At 40.9% G+C, this 26,895-nt stretch overlaps 2 protein-coding genes across 5 annotated transcripts; both read right to left on the bottom strand.

Moving 5' to 3' along the window:
• Nucleotides 1-4,658: 4,658 nt before the first annotated feature.
• On the bottom strand, nucleotides 4,659-14,112 carry gda (guanine deaminase). The gene is made up of 14 exons (XM_061817538.1): nucleotides 13,962-14,112; nucleotides 12,505-12,593; nucleotides 12,223-12,394; nucleotides 11,960-12,047; nucleotides 8,638-8,743; nucleotides 8,520-8,547; nucleotides 7,748-7,855; nucleotides 7,151-7,258; nucleotides 6,982-7,079; nucleotides 6,795-6,862; nucleotides 6,412-6,558; nucleotides 6,192-6,310; nucleotides 5,742-5,769; nucleotides 4,659-5,657 (listed from the first exon to the last, which is right to left on the bottom strand). Exons 1-14 carry the CDS (start codon nucleotides 14,085-14,087, stop codon nucleotides 5,593-5,595), a joined length of 1,350 nt encoding a protein of 449 aa, XP_061673522.1. The 5' UTR covers nucleotides 14,088-14,112; the 3' UTR covers nucleotides 4,659-5,592.
• A 2,327-nt stretch (nucleotides 14,113-16,439) lies between these two features.
• c4h9orf85 (chromosome 4 C9orf85 homolog) lies at nucleotides 16,440-26,623 on the bottom strand. Of its 4 annotated transcripts, XR_009794640.1 has the most exons (5): nucleotides 26,274-26,623; nucleotides 25,996-26,102; nucleotides 25,770-25,898; nucleotides 23,081-23,194; nucleotides 20,244-20,264 (listed from the first exon to the last, which is right to left on the bottom strand). XR_009794640.1 is itself a non-coding variant. In XM_061817348.1 (4 exons), exons 1-4 carry the CDS (start codon nucleotides 26,373-26,375, stop codon nucleotides 16,973-16,975), a joined length of 402 nt encoding a protein of 133 aa, XP_061673332.1. In that variant the 5' UTR covers nucleotides 26,376-26,600; the 3' UTR covers nucleotides 16,440-16,972. The 4 variants fall into 4 exon arrangements, 3 of the variants coding, with proteins under 3 accessions (XP_061673332.1, XP_061673331.1, XP_061673333.1); XM_061817348.1 differs by lacking the exons at nucleotides 20,244-20,264; nucleotides 25,770-25,898 and adding an exon at nucleotides 16,440-17,051 and having other exon boundaries at nucleotides 26,274-26,600; XM_061817347.1 differs by lacking the exon at nucleotides 25,770-25,898 and having other exon boundaries at nucleotides 19,378-20,264; nucleotides 26,274-26,556.
• Nucleotides 26,624-26,895: the final 272 nt, after the last annotated feature.

Genomic DNA, 26,895 nt, shown 5'->3' with positions numbered 1-26,895 from the left:
GGTGAATAGCAGGGGTTCACTATGCATTCTCATTTGTGGGTTCAAAGGTAGTAACTTCAATCTGTTCTCTCCTGTTCCCAAGCACAGCTTCACTTTGTGGTTTAGGATTTTACGGACATTGCGTAGTCATTTGCGCAACCTGGTTGGATGAATTATCAGAGGATGACTCAAATAGAAAATAACAGTATACTATAAAATACTGGCATTGTTCAAAAGGATATTACTGTGTATTTATTTATGTAATAAAATCGCAACATGTTTGAACTTATGGAGAACAGAAATGTTGAAATTCTTATTCCTTGGCATCTGGCATGATCCCCCCCAGGGTCCAAAAAATAAGGCTAGAAATGCATAATTGATGATAGTTGACAGACTGCTTATAAAGAATTTTGTTGCTCGTGAAGATCTACGCGGACCAAACTCTGACAGTGTATGGTTTGAGCCTGTTGAAACATTAAGATCAAGGGAGATTATCAGTGGTCTTGTATGTTTTCCAATTTTGTTTCTGATGTCCTTTGACCAGGTCTTTGGTCTTAGCCATAATGGAGTTTGGACTGTGATTTGGGGTTGTGGATTTGGTGTATACTGATAATAAGTTAAAAATGATGACATTGGTACAGGTAACGAATGGAGGACGGAGGAGGCTCTCAAAGAAGAAGTTCCAGGCCTGTAAGCGCTGGAAATCTTGCTTGTTTGTACGTGACCATATCATTCTTTTCCATCATATTTTTTTTCATAAATTCTTTACAAATCAGACAATATAATTTTTTGGATTTTCTCATTTTCTCTTTCAGGTCTCTCTCTAGGTGAGGATGAGGCTTCTCTCATCTTTTTAACTTTTGTGCCCCACTGTATTATGTTTCCAGGAGAATAGGTGGAAAGGCTGTAAAATGCCGCAGTGAGGTCCAACATTACAAGCTAGAAATACACAAACGTTAAAGTCCCCTGTTATGACAAAATATTTGTAATTGTTACAGATCACTGACAATAAAATGTTTGTGTGGGTTGCCCTTGATGCAAGCTAGGTTCATTGAAGAATAAAGACTCAAAACTGCCTGAGGTGTGATAATTTAAATGGTGGTTTGTCAAAACCTGCCCTGCGACTGGCTGCCAACAAGTTACAAGTGTACTCACCCAAAGTCACCTGAGGTTGGCACACGGGACCCTAGTAAGGAAAATGATTTGGAAAAAGGAAGGATCATTGGTTCGTATGACTTGGCTAAAGACACATATTGGACGCGTTGTTCAGCTCTCCCTATGGTGATGGAATAGTCCTATTAGATTGGTGCACTTTTTTTTTTGGGTAGTAGCACTGAAGCATTTCTGTCAGTAACACCTGCCTTCATGTCTGCTTTTGTTTTTGTCTGTCTGCCCCAGACGGTTTTGCATTGATGATAGAAGGGCGGGTGGAAGAAATTCCCTGTGAGGTTCATGTGAGGAATCAGCGGTGGCCCGAGCATGTGTCAACATGGTATTCATTTTAATTGTACTGATTGGATATATTATATTGAAGATAGAAGTGCTGGACTGGAGAGATTCTTGAAGGAAAATTCCAGTGGATTGGCGTAACAGTAGTAATAGCAGTATCGGTTGATCGGGAAGATGGAGGAATACTTCCATACAGATTTGATCCTGTGACTGTAAATAATGTTGTATATTCGGATGGTTCTTCGGGCGAATGACTCGAAGTCTGACAAGCGAGTTATGGCAAGCGGCGGAGCCGTGAACTGAGCTCTGCCAAGTGCGGGAGCGGCTCCCCGAGCCCCGACCTCGTCAGACTCTGCATCACTCCGCCCGTAGAACAATCCGAATATTCAACATTATTTACAGCCACAGGTTCAAATCTGTATGCAAGTATTCCTCCATCTTCCCGATCAAGTGATACTGCTCTTTCTTCATCAGATGAGGATAAATCTGAGAAATCAGCACTTGGCATAATCGTGTCCCATGTAATTGAACGTTTGGAACGGGAAGTAACACGTCACATTCGTGCACGTAGGTCATGTGATTCGCGAGAATGGCGGTGCACCTGAAAATTCATAATGGTTTATAAAAATCTTCCCAAAACACTATTAAATGAGAGAGGATTTAACATCACCTTGTCAAAATAGAGTACATATTACATGACCTATTGGATACATTGTTACTCCAAACCACCGGAATTTTCCTTTAATGTGGTTCATGTGTGGACTCAATGGTGGAGCAGGCATGTGTGAAAATGGTCCTTTTTTAAATTGTAATGATTTGATTTCATGAACTAATGACACTCCCTCAAGGGATATTTCACATGTAGACTCTACTGATATATAGTATTAAGTTTTTGTTGCACACTACAGAGAGAACTTCACCTGATCATTACAGGTGTACAGTTGCCGGTCATTACTCTCCCGACTAGCTTTTCATCGATTTATGTATCTTATTGATTGCTTATTCGCATTAGTGTCGTGAACTGGAGGCTATTCCTAGTTGTCTTTTGGCTAGAAGTGAGGTATACTCTGTTCTAGTCATCAACCAATAACAGTGCACATATTACCAAAAGAAAATTCATATTCACATCTAAAAAAAAACTTTAGAGTCTCCAAAGAATCTAATATGGCCAATTATGGAATGTCAGAGGGAGTCGGCATACCCAGAGAAAACCCATTCAAGCACCGAGAGAACGTAACAACGCCACACAGGGAGGCCCGTGTCCAGATTCCAAACTCGGACCTGCGAGGCGGACATGCTAATCACTCATCCACTGCTTGGCCCGGATAAAATTGTCAATAAAAAAAAATTATGAAGATCAGGATGATGATAATGATCAGTTGAATTGATGCTTTGCTCAAAGGAATCTCAACAGTCATTCAAACAGAGTAGCAGCGAGCAACATTATTTTTTGTCTGCAACGGGACGTCCATACTAACGGAGGGCTACGGCAACCCGTGTCCTTTGTATGTACTGTACTGTCATGTAACTGGGCAAAATGCTTTCGTGACAAATGAACAAACCCATCAATATTGGCAGCACATTTGCGGTATGAAAGTTGTCTGATCATGTATGACGCGTCTTAGTATTTCTGCTTGCTCCAGGATGCACTCTGCATCCAAAGTATGCAAAGTCTGCTTCCAACAAAGGAACAAGACGATGCAAGCAAAGACCAGAGGACATGCCAAGTACCAGAAACAAAAATGTCAGGTTCTTGCCAGGCTTTGGCTTTTAAACCTTAGTTCGGGGCCATGCCGTGTTTCCTGATCAATCCAGCAAGTTCTTATGGGTGTCTGGGTAAGGCTCCAGTGAATAAAAATTGAACATTGACGGTGTAGCGGTACACTCGCCTGACTTTGGTACAGGCAGCTTGGATTCACCTCCCACTCGGGGATGATGTAAAAATGTGAACATGTCTAGCTCTACACATGATCTGTTGTTGACTGGCGACCAGTCCAGGGTGTAGTCTGTCTTCAGCCAGCCAGTCAGCTCTGAACAGGTTTAGCAATAAAGAATATGGATTGCTGGATGGGCAAGAATGGGTGAGGTATGTGTCTGGAAGCGGAAAGACCTTTCCAACGAGAAAACAGCAAAAATGCCAAGCTGATATGGGTCCAGATTTACCATTTCGGTGTAATCTTTTGGATATGCAGCTAGAAATGACAGAAATAGTACATCATAGTGATATACCACACTGACTGTTTTTGTAGTTGCACTCAAGTCTCATCAGGAATAAAATTTGTCCCTTTATCTGGGTCAAAAGACAATGAACAGAAGTAAGTCCAGGAGAACTTCCTTGTCGAGGAGAAAGGTAGTAAAACTGAGCTGAGCTCGTACTGTGAAGTGGAAATTCACCATTATAATTTAATATCAACGCATTGAAAAGATACCAAGAATTCTAAAACCCTTGCTAATAAGTTTATTACCACAACTAGCTCATCAGTCAATGTTTGTTCGGACTGGGACATTTCCCAAGAGCTTAAAAACTGCCGGCATTGGTTTGGGGCAAAGAATTGAAAAGACGATTGACCAATAATAGCGTGGACTTTGTGAAAAAGAAGAGCTAATAAAGAGTATTCAGGTGGTCAAGCCGAAAGAAACACACACTGGTGGTGTTTTGCAGGTATGGGTGGTGGTAATCAAAGAGGAGAGGTTGGGGTGTTGCCAGTGTCCACTTGACCCAGAGTACAATTCAGAGGTGGACGTTGAGGGGAATCCAGGTGATAAAGCGGATGGCACGACAATACCTTGCTTGTCGTGGAGAGTTAAGTTTTATGTCACTGTGAAGCACTTTGAAGTGCTTGTGAATGATTTGTGTTTGAGAAATACTTGTTTTGCCACTCAGGTTCCGTCTGAATGTGCTCAGTTAAAAGGGATTCTTCTTCTGGACTGACGACCATTGCTTGGGTTAATGTGTTACAACCTGTAGCTAGTAATTTACTCGTAACTCCAGCACATGTCAAGAAAGCACTTGCTTCTCATTTCACCCACTTGTTGCTAATATGTAATCAAATGTATTGAAATGGTGTCAGAAACACATAAACACAGTCCTATTCTTGATTTTAGTTCTCCATGGAATTAAATATCAAGTACAATTTAAAAAAATAAAGCACTCATGTTTCAAATACTATCAATAGATTGAGCCACAAACTGACATTTTGGTTTTGTTGCATCAAATTTATTGGCTTTCCAAAAGTGTACAGACTTCTGATAGTAACACATCATTAATGCAACAATTAATATATGTAAAAAAAATCACATCGCTGCAATTTGAAATGAAAGATGGGTCATATTTAAAATCATGACTTACGAGTTGAAATGGTTCCATGACCAAGGAAATTACCGTACGCCTATCACAAATCAAGTATCCCCATGCAAAAAAAATGGTAATGACATTAACCCTCACTAAATCTCATATTATTGTATTGTAAAATAGAAATATAAAAATAATGAAATGAGATAAACTGGTTTCATGAAGTATAACCAAGCCAAACGTCTCACAAACGTCTACAGCATTTTTGTGTGTTGCCAGGTTTCTTAATCGCACCATCACTGGCACATTTCACTTTTTTGGGAGGTATACTGGAGGCTATTTTGCAGAGGAAAAAAATCTATACCTGAAATCTGCAAAGCACTAAGCAAATGGCATTAATGATGTTTGTGCTAAAAATTTGTTTGCGAACTGATTTGTAACTGAACCCAAATCCACCAACACGTTTTACCCGAATTGCTCCATTTTTTTCACTTGAGTGATGGTGTTGAGAGTCTTAACCTAACTCATAATTAAATCACTTCTTATAAGCCAAAGCAAAAAAAAAAAATAATAAAAAAATGTCTGAGCTACAGATCCACGCACCAAAAATGCATCAGTCCAGGTCCTTGATGCTAATGTAGAAGAATACAAATGTTTAGATTAGTTTAGGTTGCTTATGGTAATGCCGAGTTACAGTTGGATATACAGTATCTGATACATTGATTTTACATGTCTTTTACTTGCCGAGCTGGTCCATACGAGTTACATTTTCAGTTGAATAGAGAAGGTTACACGTTACAAATAGACTGACAGCATGAGTGTGACTCATTCCCCAGAGGAGAGGCAACATTTCAAGCGAAATGGTGGTGGTTCTACTCTGCAGATGGTACCACCTTCCTTCCGGCCACATAGACCTCCACTATGTTCCGATCGTCACCTGCATGACAGAGAATTATTATGTGACCACGATGTGGGACACGCAAGATCAACAGAAAAGGAATCCTCGGATTTGGTCACTCACCCAAATTCAAGAATTTTTCAAGAATAATCTGAAATGTCAAATAATGGGAAATTACTGGATCTTGTGTTTCACAAGCAAACAGTGGAAGTCTGTGTTCACAATTGTAGCTCAGTACTAGCTTGGAACAAAACAGGGCATTTGGTCTTCTGTCAAAAATGGATCAATGTTTAAGCCGCACCCACAAAATATAAATAAAGCGTGAAACTTACACATGCAAAGATAAGCATGGTTATATGGTTCTATTTTTACATGAGATCATAAAATATAAACTGTAGCAATTTATTGAAGCAGTCTAAGTTTATTTGTTTGGTGTGCATCAGGATTTGGATGATGCCATTCTCACTGGACTAAACAACCAGTTATAAGAATTACACCAGAGTTTGTTCTTAACCAAACCAAACTGGACAAATGTGAACACAGTGTCAGTCAGTGCCCCACTTTCAAACATACCTTGGGTTCCTCATATTGGAACAAGTCAATGGGTCCACCAGGAACCATTACATTCACCCTCAGAGCGTCAAAGTCTTTGCCCACTTCAAAATTTCCAATTTGGTCATCCAGGGACAAAGCTATTGACAGAAGACAAACCCATTACAACAACACCAGACTCTTCGCACATCAAGAGGACTTCATTATTACAACTAATACAGACTACAACATGGTGCAGTACCTTGGCTGCCTCCCAGTGTAGCCAGCCTGAACACCTCCTCAAAGTTGAGCGTCTCATGTTCCGGGTCCTGAATGGTCAGCAATTTGGATGTGTCCAAGGCTCTCCTCACGGCATCCAGCATGGAGGCCGAGTAGCCGCCCGCCACGTCTGCCCCGGGAACCATCAGAGTTGTCACATCATCAAAAGGAGGCACAAACTTTATACAGTATATGATTCAAATCAAATCTCTTTCAGTTGGCTTTTGTTAGTGTTGCTGGATTGTCAGCTTTGACTAAGCTCATTCAAGTACTCAAAGGTGATGAGCCAGGAGAAAAATCACAAAGGTCGACTAGACTACTGTTTTTTCAGTGGGTTCAAATGTGGTCTTGTTATTCTGTTCCCACCTGTTCCAAGGCCAAGCTTCACTTTGTGGTTCAAGACGTTCCGGACATTGAGGAATCCACTGCACAACCTTTGCAGACGATTCATCATGAAGAAAGTGACTCACAAAGTCGAATGACACAAACCTATTTGTCTACTTTTATCTTACAGAAGTGAAGGTGCTTCACAGGGGAAATCCGTCACACTTACGAGATATTGGAGTTTGGACAGTGAGACAAAGAAGCTCCTGTCTCTCTAAACAAGGCCAACTCTTCATCACTCAGATGGCAGCCATGCGCCATCACCGTCTGGAGACCAACAGCAAAATGAACCTCGTGTCCACCACAACATTTCTACTCCAACCAGGAATTGTTTTCACCTTGTTAGTCAGCAGGTTGTGCTTGTGGTAGACATCGGTGTAGGAAGCAGAATCAGGGAACAGCTCCTTCACAATCTTGACCTCCTCAACATTTTCACTAATATGACTCTGGAAAGGAATAGAGTAATTATCAAAAGTATGTTTGGGAGGATTAACGTATGGCCTTAGGTAAGGGTGTAAAATGGCATGTTTGGTTTTGTAATTCTTCTGTTGAACTCTTTTAGCTCATCAGGAGTCAGTGAGGATACTTACAAATTAAATTAACTTGTACAGTTTTTGCATTTTACTGTATTGCTTTATTTATGTTGTAATTCTTCTTCTTTTGGCACCTTGTATTATATGACGTGCTAATCAATTGTATGTTTGTCCCAAGCTGCATTGCATGTTCTGTGTTAATGCTGCTGCATGGGCAAATGGCCCAAAACAAGTTTCTCAATTTGTAGGACAATAAACTTCATCAGGAACCTTGAATCCATTTTTAAACATTTTGTCTACCGAAAAGTTGGAAATCCCCAAAGACTTCAAATCACTAAAACTATCATTCTGGCAACTATCCCCAGTGGCCATCAGCTGGTCTGGTTGCCACGGTGAGCCCACCTGAATATGCAGGTTGTTATTCTTAGCGAGTTGTCCAAGTTGTCCCAACAAGGCTCCCGAGCATGACAGCACAAAGCGAGGCGTCACCACTGGCTTCACAAGAGAGTACTGACAAAAGACCATGAGGAGAGATACGAGCATAGGTCAAACAGTTGCCAGTGAATTTTAAGCAAATCCACAGTTTGTTTGAGAATAAAATCAGTTAATAGCATAAAGGACTATCTTTGACAAATTACAAAATTCATGAGGATTTACACAGTGCGATGGAATATTAATATTTGATTGAAATTGGTTAAAAATTGCCACTGGTACGTCTGCCGAAACAAAGAAGTGCTTTGAGACTTTGATTATCTTTTGTTGACTGTTATTCAAAATCAAGAGTGTTCTTGCCTTCACATATGGATCAGGACAAAATTCCAAAAGACTGCAGAATATTTTGCAACATGAAGACTAGACACAAATTCCTCATGATTCTGTTTGCTGCTTCAGCTACCTTGTTCATCTTGTGTTGGACCTCATTCAAAATTATTAGGGTCCTAAATATTGTGGATTCGTCATGTGATGTCGACAAGAAACAACTTTGGATGCAGACACCGTGTGCCGGCTTGATTTTACACTTGCTCATCTTGTGCCAGACCGTCAACATTTTTTGTTTGAACACTAAGAAGTCGCCGAATGCTCCAAAGAGACTTATTTACACGGACGTAACTGAATACCACACTACACGTTTTTTCCTTACATTCTCTGATCTTGTCATTCTACAGACTCTTACCTTTTTCCCCAAGAGCTCAGCGATGAACCTTGAAGAGGAAAAAGAACACATTTGCCATTATACACATCTGAAAATGTGAACAATTGATGGGTAAAATGAAAACATTTTCTAAACCTACCGACGGGTTTCTTCCAGGGACTCTTGGATGGTCTCTTTGTAATGTTTCACAGAATTGTTCCTGTCCATACACACTTTACCCACCAAGGCTCGCTGGCCCAAGTTGTCTGCAAGAAGAAACACCAGTTTCACATCATCGCTTGCATTACGTGAAAGCATTTGTTCCACAATTAGACAATCACTCCAAGATCTTCAGAAGATGGCATAACAGGAATCCTGAGCTTCTATGCCCCCGTACGCCAGGCATACACCCAGGTACGTTATGACACCCGATCTGTGCTTTGCTGGATAGAGAATCGCTTGGTACATGTGCACCTTTGACTGTAGAATCGGAACACATGGTGAAGCAGCGATGGATGTAATGTCGGAGCTGTAGTACACAAACACTGCAGAACAGTAACATGACCAAACACTCTGATCTTTTCTAAAAATGGCATGTATTTTTGGCTCATTCTGATAAATGCGTGCAGAGACTTTGGCATCATTTTGGGAAATGTTGTGCAATAGGTAATCAAGCGGAATATCAATAGCAAAGATGTCTTTCAATGTTGAGGCTGCTTCAACAGGTATCTTGGAATTCATCTGGAATTTTCACAACATTATTCTTGACATTCTGCCAGTACTTGTGCTTGAAGAGGTATATTCAAACATTCCCTTTTCGTCCCACTTGTTGACCTTTTTTCATTCGTCACAAGTGGCAGTATCTCAAACTGTTTCACACTTACATGTTACATCTCCCATAGAATATCACGAGTATATCATTTCACATGGAAACATTGTATGTTCCGGGTCAATTTTGACCCACACCGATAATATCCTCATTCGAATTTTCTATGTACTTAAAAGGTATTAACTGCCTGTCTAATAATAATAAATGGATGACTAATTTTAAATACATTTCACCATTCTGAGGTCCGGGGTTCAAATCCTGGCCCTACCTGTGTGGAGTTTGCATGTTCTCCCCATACCTGTGTGGGTTTTTTCCGGGCACTCTGGTTGCCTCCAACACCCCAAAAACATACAGCATTAATTCAAATCTATAAAATGCCCATAGGTGTGATTGTGAGTGCAACTGTTTTCTGTCTTCGTGTGCCCTGCGATTGGCTGGCACCCAGTTCAGGGTGTACCGCGCCTCCTCCTTGTTGACAGCCGGGATAGGCTCCAGCACTCCCCGCGGCCCATGTGAAGATAAGCTCCACAGAAAATGGATGGATGGATGTTTTGCACTGTTCATTTTTGGATGAATACCACTACAAGTCAAAAAGTTATTATATTAAATTAGAAACAGCTCTTGTTATGATGCAGGGCTGCTCTAACCATACTGTCAAACAAATCTTTGTTTCTGTTGTGCAACAGAAAAGGACCTTTAAACTGTTCTCCACGTTGGATGCATTGAAAATATCCATCCATTCATCCATTTTCTATGCTGCTTATCCTCACAAGGTTCGCCGATATGCTGGAGATTATCCCAGCTGTCTTCGGGGAAGATACAAGGTACACCCTGAACTGGTTTCCAGCCAATCAAAGGAAACGAATTATGGCAAGGACATAAGAGTATAGTGGCAGTGTATCCACTATATTTTGACATTTTTTGGGGTGGTGTGGACATTTTTTAAAACGTTGGTCAACACTTCATCAAGGGATTACCCTGTATTGACAAAGAATCTGAATAATTTGGGACATGACTCTTGTGTGATTTTATTGGTGTAATGAATGATTTTCTCTATTCAGCAAATGGAGATCATCAACTTTAACTCCAGTTTTATGCTTGTCAGCTGGTGACAAAGTACTGTAAACACAGTAAACAGCGGTCATTGCCGAAGGGACAAAGGTGAGGATTTATCGATCTTAATTAAGGTGAAGGAACCTTTAGCTGCCAAAGCCTGTGTTTTATTCACTGTAATCCTATCATTCCATGCTATAAGTATGCAAGTGCGCACCTCACGTACCATGCAAGGTACAAAGGTTTTATGAGAGAGAATAGAAAGAGAAAGAAGCTGAGAGCTCGGTAGCAATAATGAAAATGGAGCTTGTTGACGTCATACAACATGGTCATCATCCACGAGATCCCTCCACTGTAAACTGATTGTAGGACAGGTCACAACATTTTTAGGGCCAGGTATCCCTTACAAGGGACTGGCAGACATTTGTCAAAGGACCTCTGATAATCCTAACGTTAATTAAACATCATCTTGCATTTGTGTCCTTAAATACCAAGGTAATTATTCTTTCCTCAACCTAAATATTCATGAACTGTATAATTGAAAGGAACGTCACCAAATTCAACTGATTTTAATTCATTATTTATCTATTGTTGCTTGATGAAGTGGGATGCTTGCACTAACAACATGGCAGAAGATTGGAACTAGGTCATGATAGCAAAGTCACTGTTGCAAACTTTAGTGATTAAATTATGGGACTGATCCAAGCACCCTAGTGACTGTTTAAAACGCACACACACACACAAAAAAAAAAAAAAACGTATCAAGCAACTTTAATACCCGCTAAGAAAGAGAGCAGGAGCGGAATCATTTTCACATCATTTTCCAAATGACACTATCAAGGCATTGAATAAAGTCCAACTGTACTTTTTTTTTTATAAGACCTTTAGCCTCTCATCAGAACAGGTTTCATCAATTCATAGAACACAAGATAGAAAGGACAGTTTAAGCCTGTTTTTTGGGTGTGGAAATCCAACTAGTTGCGCTCAAAGGTCTTTTAAGTGGCTCTGAGAATTAAATGGCCTGGATGGATGAAAATATTCACAGGCAAGTTCCATATGACAACAAAGGAGCTCAGTGGAAGGCAATCAAGTTTCTCATTATGTTGTAAAAGCAGTCATATATCTACAAGTTGGAAACTTTTGCCCCGAGTGATTCCAAGCTGTAAATATTTTGCCGGCGTCACCTTGGCTCATCTACACAACTGTATGTGAGAAAAGAAAGTGAGAGCTGAAAATGTTGTGCATATGCAGAGATGGCAAAATGTACTACGTCATACGTCACAATCACACCTGAGCCTTTAATTGCTCCCTCAGCATGTTTGCCTGTCTGTGTGGCTGTTTGGAGCTCTGCCACCATGACAATGAAGCGTTTCCCAGTTCCCCTTCCAGATCCTTTTTCATCAATCTGTCCTGACTCTACTGTGTATCATAAGTTAATTGTTTGTCACTGAACCTGTCAAAGTTTAAATTAAAAATGTCGCTGACAGTGCCATTATTGACTTTTAAAATTTGACCGGCTGAGCGGATCAATTGGACCACCCTTCTTATACTAATTCTTTCATATTTGTGGGAAAAAATGTACTTTCCGGGGACTTCTTACCTGCAATGTGGCCCAGCAAGAGAGACGAGTCGGTATGTATTGTGGCAAAGTAACAAGCAGTGGTTGTTCCATTTCTCAGAGTTCGTCTCTGTGAATGAAAAGGATCCAGTTACAGGTTTCAGTGCCGAAATTGTACATTGTTTCACCAGCGGACAGTCCACAGATTTCCAAAACTGCAGGTTGCCTAATAACAGCCCACGGTACAGTTTCTATGGACGGCAGCTATTTTGTGGATTCGCGCACTCATACTCTGATCAGCTCACCACAACTTGAGTGTAGACCTTCTGTGCAAAATTCTTGTCTTTAAAGCGAGATTCCACAGGAAAGGTGTATTTGTTGAGCCATTCAAGCAGGGGCAAGTCCAGGGCTGTGCCAGCGTAGCTGTACTGGGGGGCATGGATGTGGGTGTCCACCATTCCCGGCATGAAGAATTCACTTGGACACAAAGAGTATTATATATTGCTTGCATAATAAAATCCAATAAGTCTGATTCTGATTCCACTCATGGGCTGTCATGTACTACATGTACTCCGTTGTACACTTACTGTTTTTCCAGGTGAGTTACTGCCGATGCGCTAAAGGCAAACTCTTTGGAGAGTCGAGCCAGCTCTTTGCCTTCTCCAATGAAAGCGATCTGATGACAGAACGGATTTTGAGTGATTGCCAAGCGATTTGCAGACAACTTAAAGACATGCATGCTTGCTGTTAAGTGGACTTCTTTGGCGACGATAAGAACCTTAATAATTCTCAGTTCAGTGAAAGGCAAAGGGAAACCACTTACTCCTGCATCATCCTCATCATCTTTGTAGACTACTACTATACTGTTCTACCACTACTATTACTACGAATAATAATACAAATAATAAAAGCCAGTCATCTTTAATAATATAGTTTTCATGGAAACGACCAACTACTATTACTTATAATAACAATAGTAATAGTAATGATAATAATGAGAGTCACCTTTATTGTCATGAAGATGCATGCATGCATACTAAATTTGTTCTCTGCATTTTACTCATCACCGTAAACACACAGAAGAAATAAAACTACGACATGATAAATGACAAAAAAAAATGTGCTACAACAACCTAATGTATAGAATCATAATAATTTAATAATACTGTACTAAAACGAGGAAGCACGGTGGAGTAACTGATTAGACCGTTGACCTCACAGTTCTGAGGACCAGGTTCGAATCCCAGCCCCACTCATGTGCAGTTTGCATGTTCTCCCTGCGTGTGCGTGGGTTTTCTCCGGGCACTCCGGTTTCCTCCCATGTCCCAAAAACATGCAACATTAATTGGACACTCTAAATTGCCCCTAGGTGTGAATGTGAGGGCGGCTGTTGTCTGTATCCATGTGCCCTGCGATTAGCTGGTAACCAGTTCAGGGTGTACCCTGGCACCTGCCCGATGATAGCTGGGACAGGCACCAGCACTACTGCAACCCTTGTGAGGATAAGTGGCTCAGAACATGAATGTACTAAAAATGAAAATATATGTAGAAATATTACTTATTATATACACCACTAAAATGACAACAAAACATATAATATGAGTATAATAAATAATAATATAATAAAAGAAAAGAATATTCAATTGGCTGGCGACCATTTCAGGGTGTAAACCGCCTCGTGCCCGAAGATAGGTGGGATAGGGTCAACCACACCCACGACCCTTGTGAGGATAAGCAGCTCAGCTAAAGGCTGGATTGCTGGATGGATGATACAAACAACCCTGTAAAACTAATAATTCTGGTAATAAATGTGTTATTATTATTATGATGATTATTATCGACTAATAAGGCAGAAGTGAATGAAAGTTCACTCTATAACCTCATCTTTTATATTAAGAGCTTGATTCTCAATGGCATCGTGAAGCCAGGAGGGGGAAAAAAAATCCCCATTAAGTTTTCCAAGAAAGTAAGTCTTCATTACTCGCTTAACAACGCCACTGCTGAATATAATGATGATGAAAGATAATTGTAAAAATGATCCGACCTTTCCGTCGGCATTAACTCCCAGTACTGCATCTTCCAGGACCTGCACTGGCTCTTCCGGGGTGGCATGGATCAAAGTGCCCCTGAAGACGCGCTTTCTCGCAGAAGCTTCGTGCGGGTTCGCCATGGCGCCTCCAAAGCTGTGACACAGACTGCGGGTTTCGGCTGGATGTCTCCTCTACCCAAGCGGCGACGCGTTGGTGGGGACGCACCTGACCGAGGAAGTTCAGTTCAGCCAATAGGAGCGCGAGGAGCGGCAGGGTGTGGGTGCGAAGAGTACCATTAAAAAAAAAAAATAAAAATAAAATGGAAATAAATAAATAAATAACGCTTCGACGCCAAATTATTTTTACGAAACGATTTCAAACAAACTAAAATACAAACTATTTTTTAAAAATGCACTCGAGAGCGCAATCCGATCCTCGGATTCACGCTCACCTTCACTCCTACAGGCAATTTTTATCGATCCAGCACCCATCCACTTTCAGTATCCGCTTATCCTCATTAGGGTCGCGGGCGTGCTAGAGCCTATCCCACCTATCATCGAGCGAGAGGCAGAGTACAACCTGAACTAGGAGAACATAGCTATATGTATAAGCGGGTGAGTATTTTTACATTTCACAAGAGAAGGGTTGCGTCAGGAAGGGCATCCGGCGTAAAAATTGTGCCAAACATATGTGCGTTCATCTGAGATGACACGCTGTGGCGACCCCGAAAGGGACAAGCCGAAAGAAACTTACTTTTTACAAGTCAACAAATATTTTATTCTCGATGATCATTTTGCTGAAGAGAATAGAAATATCACATTGCCTTTCCTCAATGAGGTCAAGGTTATTGTGTCCTGCTACTGTCCACTTTGCTGCTGCAAAAACTAAATCCACCACAAAGGGACTAACGAACACATTCAACACTGATTCTGTTTGAGTATTCAATGTCTTGCCTGCGCAGTTTAACGGCATTTGTTCAGGAGTGAGACATGCAGCACTTGTTGCGATGCAATTAAAAATGAATTAATAACTGTCTGAAAGTATCACTTAAAAGCAAGCAGGTTGACCTAATGATACGGTGTATATTATGTTCAGAATATCTCAATGCTGTATTTATAACACGTATAACAAGAATTTGAATCCTTTGTGAGGTGAAGCAATGTAATTATGATATAATGTACTCAAGCGAGCGGAGCACACGGAAGTCATAAACACGGCTGAGACGCATTACATCACATTATCATGAGGAAACGGACATGAAGACGGCGGGGTTACTTTGGGTGATGAACTGGCTGCTCTTGGCTCTTCCTTCTTGCTTAATTTTCCTTTGATTTGACACTCCTCCCTTGGCCAGAATGACACATTTTTAAAAAGTGACACAGGGGAGATCGGTGTATCTGAATCCCCTTTAAATTAATTTCATTCATAGATATGAAGGAATACTGGGCCACGCTATAAAGAAATTTAAAAAATGAATAAATAAAAAATGCCAGGTTTTTGTGATGCCAGGATAATTCATTCCCACCATTAATGTGACCAATAACACGTACAACTCCCAAAAAGTAAGGATTGAAAAGATAGGCTTTCTAAAACAATTGAGATAGAAATGGGATGTGGCTGTCTTCAGAATGAACAAATCACATTCAAGCTCACCTTTTAGGCCATCCAACATTTCTCTCATATTTGTCTTCAGTGTAGCCCTTCATCATCCTTTGCAAATACTCTATATCATAGATAGCTCTTGGCTTCCTTGGAAGGGAATTTTGGGATGCACTCGATGAAATTACACTTTCAGCCTCCCCCCCCCCTTGAGTTTTAGACAATGGGATGTGATTTTTTTTCAATTATTTGAATACATTTTTTGTAATAAAATCACAGCAAGTCCTACCAATGAAATTTTCACAATTAGCGATTCATTAGTTTCACAATACCTTGAACCGTGATAAATGCTGTTCACTGAGCTACAATATACTGATATATATATATAAAGGTGCAAAGGTGGAAGCAGCAATACCTTGGTGACAGTGAGTGGATGAGTGACTAGTTATATAATGTAGGCAATGTATAGTATAGATGTGCAACTAGATAGATATGCAACTATTAGCACTTCCTGCGGGGACCACAAAGAGTGCATAAGCCTACTCTCAAATGCTCTAGAAATCATCATTTGAGAATGTAAACACTTCCCAGATGCTTACAGAAATAAGGTGTTGCATATAAATAATTCGTCTCCAATTTTATTCAATCACTGGTAATTATTTTGAGAAATCAGCAACATGAATACCATTATTAACATCCAAATTAAAAGTAATTTGAGAAAAATTATTCAGGCGTCTCAATATGACAGCCCTTTGCATTAATCAGTACTTTGGAATCAACTTTCAGTTTCAAAAATGTTTTTTACACCTGGGTTACAACAACCTAGAATCAAGGTCCTGTCATGAACCAACAGTGCACGGCGGACCCAAATGCAGGACTCCAAGACGACGACATGATGTTCAGTGGGTTTTATTATAAACAAAGGTTGTGCACGACAACACAATCCAAGAAGGCAGGATCGAAAACACAAGAAACAATGTCCGATTACTAATGAGTCAACTAAAGAGCATAAGCAAAAGCGTGACTGGACTATAATGCCGCAGTGGCGGAGTAACCCTGGATGCGGGAAATCATACTCTACGAACTGCAAAAACAAAAAACAAAACTGTGACAAAACTCCAACTTAAATACATTGTCTAATCACAGTGCCTCATGTGACACAGCCAAGACCGGCGACAGGTGTCAGAGATGAAACCGCTCGGAGCGGTGGAAAGGCCACACCCCTCTTGGCAATGGTCCAGCCTTGCTCATGACAGGTCAGAGATGGAGGTCAACAGATATTCATCACACGGAAACCCAAGCAGACAATAAAGGAGAGTGTGGGGGAGACATGTGATGCCATTGAAAGTCAATCCTGTGAGTTGGATGATTCATCTTTTCATAGCTGCCCTTGCGATGTGATTGCGGAAGGGAAGAAACCCCGTGATCATTGCATCAGCACCACATGACGAATGACTGAGAGCGGTAGATCCACGGCACGCAACCGTGTTCCCCAGTGCAAGCATCTGCAAATCAACGCAAGAAAAATGAGAACAGATGCGTTTTTGGGCAAATCAGCTGTTCGGGATGACGGGAACATTTCATCGGCGTGTTTGAATTGCAATGCAGGGTTTAAGATTTTCTGACTTAACCATATTCCAAACTCCATTTATAGTTTTTTTTGCTAATGGAACTAACTGATTGTTTGGTCCAGGCCGAATAATATAAAATGTAAGATAATTTAAGTAGTTGAATTCAAAATTTGAAAGTCCTACACAAGTGCTGGTCATATAATTAGAATATCATGAAAAAGTAGATTTGTTTCAGTTGATCGAATCAAGAAGTGAGACTTGTAAATTCTATTAATTCATTCACAGACTGATAATAGTTCAAACGTTTATTCTTGTAAAAGTTTGGTGATTATAACTGACAACGAATGAAAACCACAACTTCATTATCTCAGAAAATGAGATTACTTAAGACTGATAGAAGACAAAAACTTTGAGACATGTTGACCAAGTGAAAAGTTTTAACATCAGACGTATGCGCACGTACTGCACTCAATACTTATATTGGGATTCCTTTTGGCTGATTTACTGCAGCAATCCTGCGTGACACTGAGCCAAGGTTGCTGTGATAGTGGCCTTCCCAAATTCTTATTCACAACACCCAATAGAGTTTCTATGGGGTTTAGGTCAGGTGAATTTGTTGGTCAATCAAGAACAGGGATACCAAAGTCCTAAAACCAGGTGCTGGTAGCTATGGCAATGTGTGCAAATGCCAGGTCCTGTGGGAAAATGAAATATGCATCTCCACAATGATGGTCAGCAGCTGGAGGCATGAAATGTTCTAAAACATGAGAGCCGAAAGCCACATCTTACATATGTCTCCGTCGTGGTTCTTGAAGCAGACTCCAGATGCAGTCCACTCTGTGAATCTCCACTACATTTTCGAATGGGTTTTATTTCACAATCATCTCCAGATTGCAGTTATCATTAATAAATGTACACTTTTGTTTCTAATACAAATTTTGCGTCCCTTTGTCTCTCTATTGAAAGTGGATAGGAAGTGGACCTCTGACAAATATTTCTAAATGTATTACTTTTGTCATCTAATCGGTCCCACTCATCTGTGGTCAAATATAAACAGATGTTTGCTTCAGATGCTCCATTACTGTTTGCTTTGTCCTTAACTGCAATGAGCACCAGTTGACCTGAAACTAAGTTCTTCTCACCTCAGGGTCTACAACCGTTTTTGAAACAGAGAGCTAAACTGAAATTATATTCCTTTTTTGTGGTCATCTGAAAAATAAATGAACACCAAAAGCCATGTCCAACAGTTCAAAGAAGTCATTTCATTAGGCGCATATGTACCCTGCGTTGCCAAAACGCTGTCCCGTTGCATTGCTGGATATTGCTCATAAACTGGGGAGGATGGATTCGCTTTTCATACTTTTCCAAAACAACCAGTTCTTCGTGAAAAATGGATTGCATAGGTGCAAAGGATGACAGCTTTGTGGGTTCCAAATGACAGGGAGGTGTGTATAAAGCTACTAAAAAAAAAAAAAAAATAATAGATGGGGGGACGTAATCCGTAAGTTAGGGGTGCTAAATGTGTCGATGTGCCACCCCGGCCGAAGCCGTGCTCGGGGGATGCAGCACCGCCGGGGTGGCTCATCTCCGCTGCGCAGGTGGATCGGACAGGGGGGCAGTTTGGCCACCGCGTCGTCGTCGCTAGCGGGTGGCAATGTTTATCACTGCCGCAGAGGTGGATCGGACGGGGAGGCAGATCGGACGGGGAGGCGGTTTGGCCGCGACGTCGTCGCTCACGGGCGGCATTGTTTATCACCGTCGCAGAGGTGGATCAGGTGGGGAGGTGGTTTGGCCACACGTGGTTTGGCCATGATCCGCATATCATCTAAATAGGGCTCGAAACGATAGGGTAATATTGCCCTGGTCACTTCACACAGTTGGGAGATGCTCTCTTCTTCAAAAAGAGCTTCCGTGTCAGAAAAATCAGAATATCTTTTGTTCGTCTCCCATAGTAGGTGGCACAGCGTGTTTTTAACAGCGAATGTTCCATTGTGATGTCACAGACAGAAGGTGCAGCCAATATGGCTACCACTTGAATGTCGAATGAGACTTCCGCAGCTTTGGCATGGATGACGCGCTTTCCGCTCATATTATTTTTTCGTATAGACATTGAAGTGAATAATGTCATATCAGTAGGTATGACACTTGACCTTTAAACATTAATTTTATCCACACTTTTACAGCCGTAATTCAAAATGCAATAAGTTCATCTTCTCCCATCAGTTGTACACAAAGCACGCCGTAAAAAAAAGAAACTGTGGAATTTTTGCAAATTTAATACAGATAAAGTCAAAGTCTTTGCTATGAACTTCAAACTTGAGCTCAGATGGTTTATATTTACACTGACTGTCTTTGAGCAACATACTTCTTAAACGGACTCCACATGTGGTAAATCCAGTTGATCTTCAAAGCTACAAACACATTTTATTTGAAAGTGGTCCTCACTGGATGTGACTGGAGAATTTTTTTTTTTGACGGTCAGCACATCCGCCTCACAAATCAGAAGTGAGGAATTAGAATCTGGGCTCGGGCCTTCCTGTATAAAGGTTGCATGTCCTCACCCGGCTTGAGTGCAGTAGCTGCGGGTGATCTGGTTTCCTTCCACATTCCCCCGCAATGCCCCATAGATAAACTGAAGCCTCTAAATTGGCGGTAGTTGTGAAAGGTTGGTGATTCAAAGTGCACTCCATCTCTTGCCAAAGGTCAGCTAGGATAAGATCCATTTTACTCCTGAGTCTAATGAGGATACGAAAATGGATGAATGGAAGTTGGTTGAATCCGCTAGAGCAAGAAACCAGCACTGTGTCACCATTTAGTATCAGAAAGTATAACCGGATGATGCTGATGCGCTAGTAACATGTCAAAGAGTCCACCTGTCTAATCATTTAGTTTGTGATATTCACTATGGAAACATCTGGAAGTGGAACAGACTTGCTTTGCGCCTTCTCTAGTACAGATTCACTTTCTTCATCTTTTTTGTCCTTAAGGTCAACGAAGTCCTCCTCATCCTCCTCCTCCTCATCATCATCATTATCATCATCATCAAGCTCATCATCGCTCTCAAAGTTATTTTTGTCCTTTTTGTACATTTTGCTTTTCTGTTTGCCATCCTTTTCTTCTTCGGCTTGTTCCAGATTAAAGTTAATTCTGAAAAAGTGGCAGAAAAACAATTATCATCAGCCGTTGTTCAAATCATGTCGATGAGTAATTTACAGAGCAATTGTTGGGGAACTGTGGTCGGGTGCTTCAAAGTTCCTCCAGGGTGTGTGCACTGTATGTGATGTGTGGGACAGAGTTACACATTTACAGTCCTTCCACCCACCGTCCCCTGGACGATTAGAAAATGTCCAAATGTAATTTATGACTCAAACTATAATATCTCTGGGAAAGATTGAATACCCTTCTCCAGGGAGTGCTCGGTTAAAATGGCAATCAAGGCTTGGTAAAATAATTAGACATTTACATGGTGAATGTGATTTCGTCCCCAAACAAAATATTTCATTTTTGACCCCCCGCCACCACCTCCAAAAAATACCCCTCATTGTTTAGTGGGGCTCTAGATTCCACGCCCTGCAAGAGTGACTTGTGAGATTTAAAAACATAATTACAAATTTTCTCACCGTGTGACTGTCCTACAAAACAAAACAAAGAAAATGGATAAAATATAGGTTTTGACTGAGAATGGAACTCAAAGTGTGATCACACATTCCCTCTAGTGGTACACAAAGAATCACACGAACTGCCACATTACACTACTAAAAAACATTTTTTTTTCCCCCACTAAGCTTTTGGTACAACACAGTTAATCTTTCAGAACCATTTATTTAGGTACTTATGTACGATAGATTTTCAGTAATTGAACAAATATTTCAAGTGCAGTTTTTTCATTTGTTTGTATATTTTGTCTGTGTAATAGGACAGTGGATTACTTTTATATTAAATATATTTTTTAAGATTAGAGCCTCAGCTTCACTTTTGATCAACATTAACAGTATTGTTTTAAATGTTGGTCAATCGAGTGTCACTTGTTTAAGGTGCTACTTGAGGGAAAAGGTTTGAGAAGCATAATGGCAAGCGCTTCAGTCAAGATTGCATTGTTTTGATGTTTGCATGACTAAATTTTATTTTTATCTTTTTGCTTGATTTGTGTTTGGGAGTCTTAAAACATTTGTTTGTGATAGTATTGTTCTCAGTTTTGGAAAAACACACTGAATGGCTCATTGGCCACCAAAACTGAAGTCGCCATCCGCCATCTTCATACTCCCAAAACAACCGTGCCGGACTGTGCAGCGACACCGATTAACTGTGTTAATTGCCAGTTTCGTGGTTGTGAGAAAATGTTCCACAGGTAAGTTAGAAAGACTTACTTTGACACTGTTAAAGTTTGCTTGTTAGCATTTTTTTTTTTCTGATGATCTTAATTCACTTGAAAAGTTTCGTTTACAGTTGTGGTTGTTCACTTCATTCTCTGCTTCACCTTTTTTGCTTCACGGTTTTTCGCGAAAACTTCATCAGTGGATAAGCAAGAAAACACATTTTCTGTGAAATTTTTGATGAATTTCACAATACAGAACTCTGCAAATTGAATTTGATTTTCAAATGCGAGGAAAGAAGTTTAAATTTTCTGTCTGAAATAGGACATCGCAGAGACAACAAATGAACAATCCATTTAACGTGTATTTTCCCATTGCGAGTCCTTATTTCCAAAAATACTGCCAACTGATTGACTTGAAATTTAATGTTTTTATGACAAAAATGCTTAGTTTTTTTGCTATATTATGATGATAGTGCTTCACAGCGTACTTTGGGAAAAGTTAGAATGTCACGGAAATCGGGCGCTATGCAATATGTAAGGTTTCTTGGTAGTCACGGTTTTACATGTCTTTCCTTTGCACTTAGCCTTTTTTGGCTTACCAACTTGAATTAAAAATCCTTCATGTTACCAGAACTGAAAAAAAATGTCAAACTTACATGACCAGTTTTAATTCTACATGCCCAACAGAGAAAAACCCTGCAATAATCCAACCCGTAAACCATGTCCGCCACACGTTTTGGGAGTACCATGATGACGACCAATGGCTTCAACCAAATGACATACCGCTAGATGTGTATGCGCTATCCAGTCGTTTTTTTTTTTTTTTTTTTTTTTTAAATTGGTGAAGTGGTGACCACTTGTTGGTGTTTGCCCTCCTCTCTTGTGTTGACCAATCAGCTCCCTCCAGCCACTCATGTCTCATCCAGGTGCTTCTCTTGTCTCGTTAGTCTGTGTATTTTACTCCCTGTTGTCTTTCAGTTCTTGTTGGTCCATTGTCTTTGTCACGGGTTGCTTGTTGTTCATTTCATTTTTGAAAGTCTTGTCAACTTTCTAGTTAACTTTAAGTCATGCTTTGTTACTTTGAATATTTTTAGTTGTTCCTTTTTTTTTTTTTAAATTAAAGATCTTTAAGATTCTTCTACTCCACGCCTTGCTGTCCCTTCCTCGCCCTTCACGAGCCCCGACCGTGACAGCTCACCTTAATCCCCCCCTAACCCCATCAAGAACCCTCCTTTAAATTATTGGTGTGGAAAGTCAGTCCTGTCCAGCTAAATTATATGTATTAATATTTCTAGTACTTATGTACTTCATGTTCATGTCCACATTGTCACTACCTTGTGTAGTTATTGATTAAATGTGATTTGTTGCGCTGCATATTAGGGTTGTTTCATAGGTTTTGTCAGTGTAAGGACTGCCATCCCATATGTCACTTGAAATGTACCACAAGATGGCAGCCTTCTCAAACAATACAGTACAGTGCTAATAGTGACGTTAAAAGAAACACCGCCAAATGTTTTTTTGCACTAAATCAATTTCAAAGGGTACAATACATGTGTTTTAGAATACTACGAAGACATAGTTCGTCAATTCTCAACAGAAAATATGTCGAGATCACACAATTAGCTGTAGGGATTTGGTGAGTACTTACGGGATGACAATGTCCTCTTTCTTCCCGCACTTGCAGCATATTTCCATCTGAAGAGAGCAGGGCTTACAAATTATGTGATAAGCGTCCTTCACTGTCTTCTGAGAACATTTTACACTGAAATAGAAAAACATGCATGAATACATCTATACAAATAAAAATGTGACAAAACGGGGTACACAAGTTAACCCTCCACTTTCTGCCATCAAATAGAAGAGCATTTATTTCTTCTGTCTCATGAACAAAGATGCATTTGTTGGAAATATTTTGAGCAATTAAGTGAAATTTCATAATTTCCCATGACACACTGGTTGGGAATCACCGCTATAGTTGATAGCAAAAAATCTTAAGTGGGCCCTGGGGCTAAATCGTCAGCGCGTGACGTAAGAACAGTCATTTTACTTGTACATGTTGTATAAGATATATGACTTGTACATCACACACGCACACACACACACCGTAATTTTTGGCCTATAAGCCGCGGGTTTTTTCACATTTTCGACCCTGTAGCTTATGCGGCTAATTTGTGCATTTTTTCTAACGGACGCAAGGGGGCACTCGAGCGGAAGAGATAAGAGTGAAACTGGTGGAATATATGTGCTGAGGAAGTGACTTTTACCGGTATGTTTTTTTAACCGACCCTGTAAGCACTACGCTGGCGTTAGCACTGTGCTAGCGTTACCGCTGTGCTGGCGTGTTGCTACTGTGTAGCTCTCGCAGCTGTTTTTTTTCCTCTCTTTTTTTTTTTTACCACCCCTGTTCGTGTTACCATGTTGTTGCTATTTTAAGTTAAGCTAAGGTATTAAAACTTTGAAAACTCTTTGTGTCTTTCTTTGTAAATATCCCGTGTTTCAATGTAGGCGCTTGTGGCTTTTACACAGGTGCGGCTTATGTATGTACCAAATGGCATGAGGACTGTGGACTTGTGTTTCGGGAGTCAGCGCTTCACATGGGACTTTGTCACTGCGGATGTCTCATTCCCTCTCCTCGGCGCTGATTTTTTTTGTGCCCACGGGCTGCTGGTGGATGTTAAGAGGGGCCGTCTGGTGGATGCACTGACTTTTTCCACGGTCGCCTGCGTCCGCAATGAGGCGACTTATGGTGGTCTCTCCAGTTCGCTATCGGACGGCACCAAGTACCAACTCCTCCTTGGTGAGTTCCCTGCCTTGACACGGCCCACTTTCTCCTCTGCCACGACTAAACATGGGGTCGAGCACCACATTGAGACCAAGGGCCCCCCGATCCACGCGAGGGCCCGACGGCTTGATCCCGAGAAGCTAGCAGTCGCTAAGTCCGAGTTTGCCAACATGGAGCGTCTGGGCATCGTCCGCCGCTCGGATAGCCCGTGGGCCTCGCCACTACACATCGTCCCTAAACCGAGTGGTGGGTGGCGACCGTGTGGTGACTACCGCCGCCTTAACGACGCCACTACGCCCGACCGCTACCCTGTTCCACACATTCAGGACTTCTCAGCCCACCTGGCAGGCAAAATCTTGTTCTCCAAGGTCGACCTGGTGCGCGGGTATCACCAGGTTCCCGTGCACCCCTCAGACGTTCCCAAGACAGCTGTAATCACTCCGCCTCCGACTCCTTTTCTCCGGCGCTACACTGATTTGGATAGAGCGCTGTGACAATCCAAGTAGGATTGATGTTGATGATGTAGGAGCCAGGTTGGTAAGAAAGGGGTAGAAATGTGCAAATGTAATGTTTTATTTCCTACAATAAATGTATTTGTATACTCCTTATTACAAGAAAAAACAGGGCTTTCTGCACAATGTGCCAACACACATGGAATGCTCATGTTTACCTTATAGGTTAGTCTCACCGGATGTACACAGCTCAAAACAGGGGTGTCGTATCTATCTCTTCATATCTATGTGCCGGTCTACTCCATTGTCAAACGAGTGGAAAAGGTACAAGGGTACTTCCTGTTCAGTCGCTTACCAACCAAAGCCACATATAACAAACTTATCCAGCATAAGGACTCCCATATAGTGAGGACATGCATGCTGAAACAATTGGGTCCTGTGTCCTGCCTGCGCCGAGCCCACACTCATCGTACCTTTGACCCATCCCTAACTGCCTTAAACCAAGAATAAAAAACTTTGTTTTTATTCTATACATTTTGAATGGTCATCTTTTTTCATCTGAGTCGACCCTGCCTTTCCCGCAACACATGAGCCAATCATGTTGCAGCACGGCGTGTCCTGCCTGAAACCGTGTGGGAATCCTAATAACAAACCCCAGCGGCACCTTACACTGGGGGCCAATGATGTAGAATAAAAACTAGGCTCCGCTATCTGGATCCAACATTGGTTACACCATGGTCAACAGGCTATGACTTCCGGTCAGGGCAAAAAGCATGGTAAACAACACACATTGTTATGGAAAATGATGCGATGAATCTATATAGAACTTGGGATGTTTTGTATCCCTAGAGAGATGAATATAATCTAAACATTTGCAGCATACCCACAAAGGTTCAAATCATAATTATAACCATTAATTATGAAGGTTAAACCGAAACATACTTACCGGTGAAAAGTTACTTCTTTGCGACCGCCTGCACGGTTTTGACAGCTAACAGCGCAACAAAAATTAACTATATTGAGCCCAAAAAGGCTAAACCTAATGTATTCCAATATTTTTCAAAAGGATATCAAAGGACATCAAATTGCACGTCAAATAGTACCTGAAGCAATGTTTTGCCCTGACCGGAAGATGAAGCCAAATTACCACCAAGAAGGCATCTGTGAACAGTCCAGTTTTTATTCCACGTCATGGGGGGGGGTCCAGAAAACCACGTGCAGTGTGTGACTTCCTGAAGAAAGGAAGTCCGTTGTAGATCTGTACAATGTACAAAGTGTTCCTTGGTCTAAAACTCGGTACAGTGTACAATTATACACATTTATACTTACCATTTCCTGGGCTGTGTTAGACTTTTATATTTTTTGTACTTGACTTTCCACTCAAGAACGCCCTTGCAGTGTTGACATAGTCCATCGTGGATCTTAGAATTCGCTTTCTACATTGACAACCACGTGTAAAAAAAAAAAAAAAAACATTACATTTCTATAAAGAAAAAATTATAAGATTCTATAAGCGAATCCTACATGCAATGTCAAGTGTGTTGCAGCCCGGGAACAAAACCTGTAAATACACGGTGGACTATGACTGACTGGAAAACAAGTCTTACCTTTACTTGTACACTCGCTCCAAATTTGTCGTTTTTGAAGGCGGTCGTGTTTTGGTGCTTTTGGGTTCGCGTACGAGACGCGTTACCTCTCTGTGAGCTCATAGTAGTTAGTTGTTACTCGTTATCACACATGGTACAGTTTTGCTAGCAAACTACACACACCCCAATGAAACAGTAACCCGGAAGTAGTTTCCGTCTCACTAATCACTAGTGTACAGTCGAGAGGTTGTCTGTCGCTTTTATGGATTTTGATTTGAGTCCGTTTCTCTGGAAAAATATAAGTTTAATAAAATAGAATAATAAAATATTGAAAGAGCCACATGCATTTATACAAATGTCAGTTTAGTTCCGCCAAGAGTAACCGCTGAAGGTTTTTTTGTGGGCGTCAATCAAAATCGGAATTAACGACACGATTGTGTGAACAGTTGAGCTTTTTAAAATTTTGTTTTATTTTAAATTGGTCTTAACATAAAGTGAACAACGTATAGGAACATATACAAATAAAAATACGTTTAAAAAACGTAAGGACGAAGTCACAAATAAACGACTCCATCCGAAAACAAAATGTCAGTTCTGTCGTGGCAGCAACTTCCGCCAATAGTAATTGTGATCAAATCAAATA

Source organism: Syngnathoides biaculeatus, chromosome 4, assembly GCF_019802595.1.
Source record: "Syngnathoides biaculeatus isolate LvHL_M chromosome 4, ASM1980259v1, whole genome shotgun sequence".
In the NCBI taxonomy this organism is placed as follows: domain Eukaryota; kingdom Metazoa; phylum Chordata; class Actinopteri; order Syngnathiformes; family Syngnathidae; genus Syngnathoides; species Syngnathoides biaculeatus.
The sequence above is the reverse complement of the archived record's forward strand: the minus strand, read 5'-3'. Positions and strand labels throughout refer to the sequence as shown.

Excerpts from the sequence above, each read along its gene's own strand:
- gda (XM_061817538.1), bottom strand. The coding sequence starts at position 14,087 with ATGGCGAACCCGCACGAAGCTTCTGCGAGAAAGCGCGTCTTCAGGGGC. Across the intron at positions 7,080-7,150 it reads ACAACCTGCTGACTAACAAG|ACGGTGATGGCGCATGGCTG; the intron begins GTGAAAACAATT and ends GTTGGTCTCCAG. Across the intron at positions 5,770-6,191 it reads TCCAATATGAGGAACCCAAG|ATTATTCTTGAAAAATTCTT; the intron begins GTATGTTTGAAA and ends TTGACATTTCAG.
- c4h9orf85 (XM_061817347.1), bottom strand. The coding sequence starts at position 26,375 with ATGAGCTCACAGAGAGGTAACGCGTCTCGTACGCGAACCCAAAAGCAC. Across the intron at positions 26,103-26,273 it reads GAGCGAGTGTACAAGTAAAG|AAAGCGAATTCTAAGATCCA; the intron begins GTAAGACTTGTT and ends TTGTCAATGTAG. Across the intron at positions 20,265-23,080 it reads AAAGAGGACATTGTCATCCC|AATTAACTTTAATCTGGAAC; the intron begins GTAAGTACTCAC and ends CCACTTTTTCAG.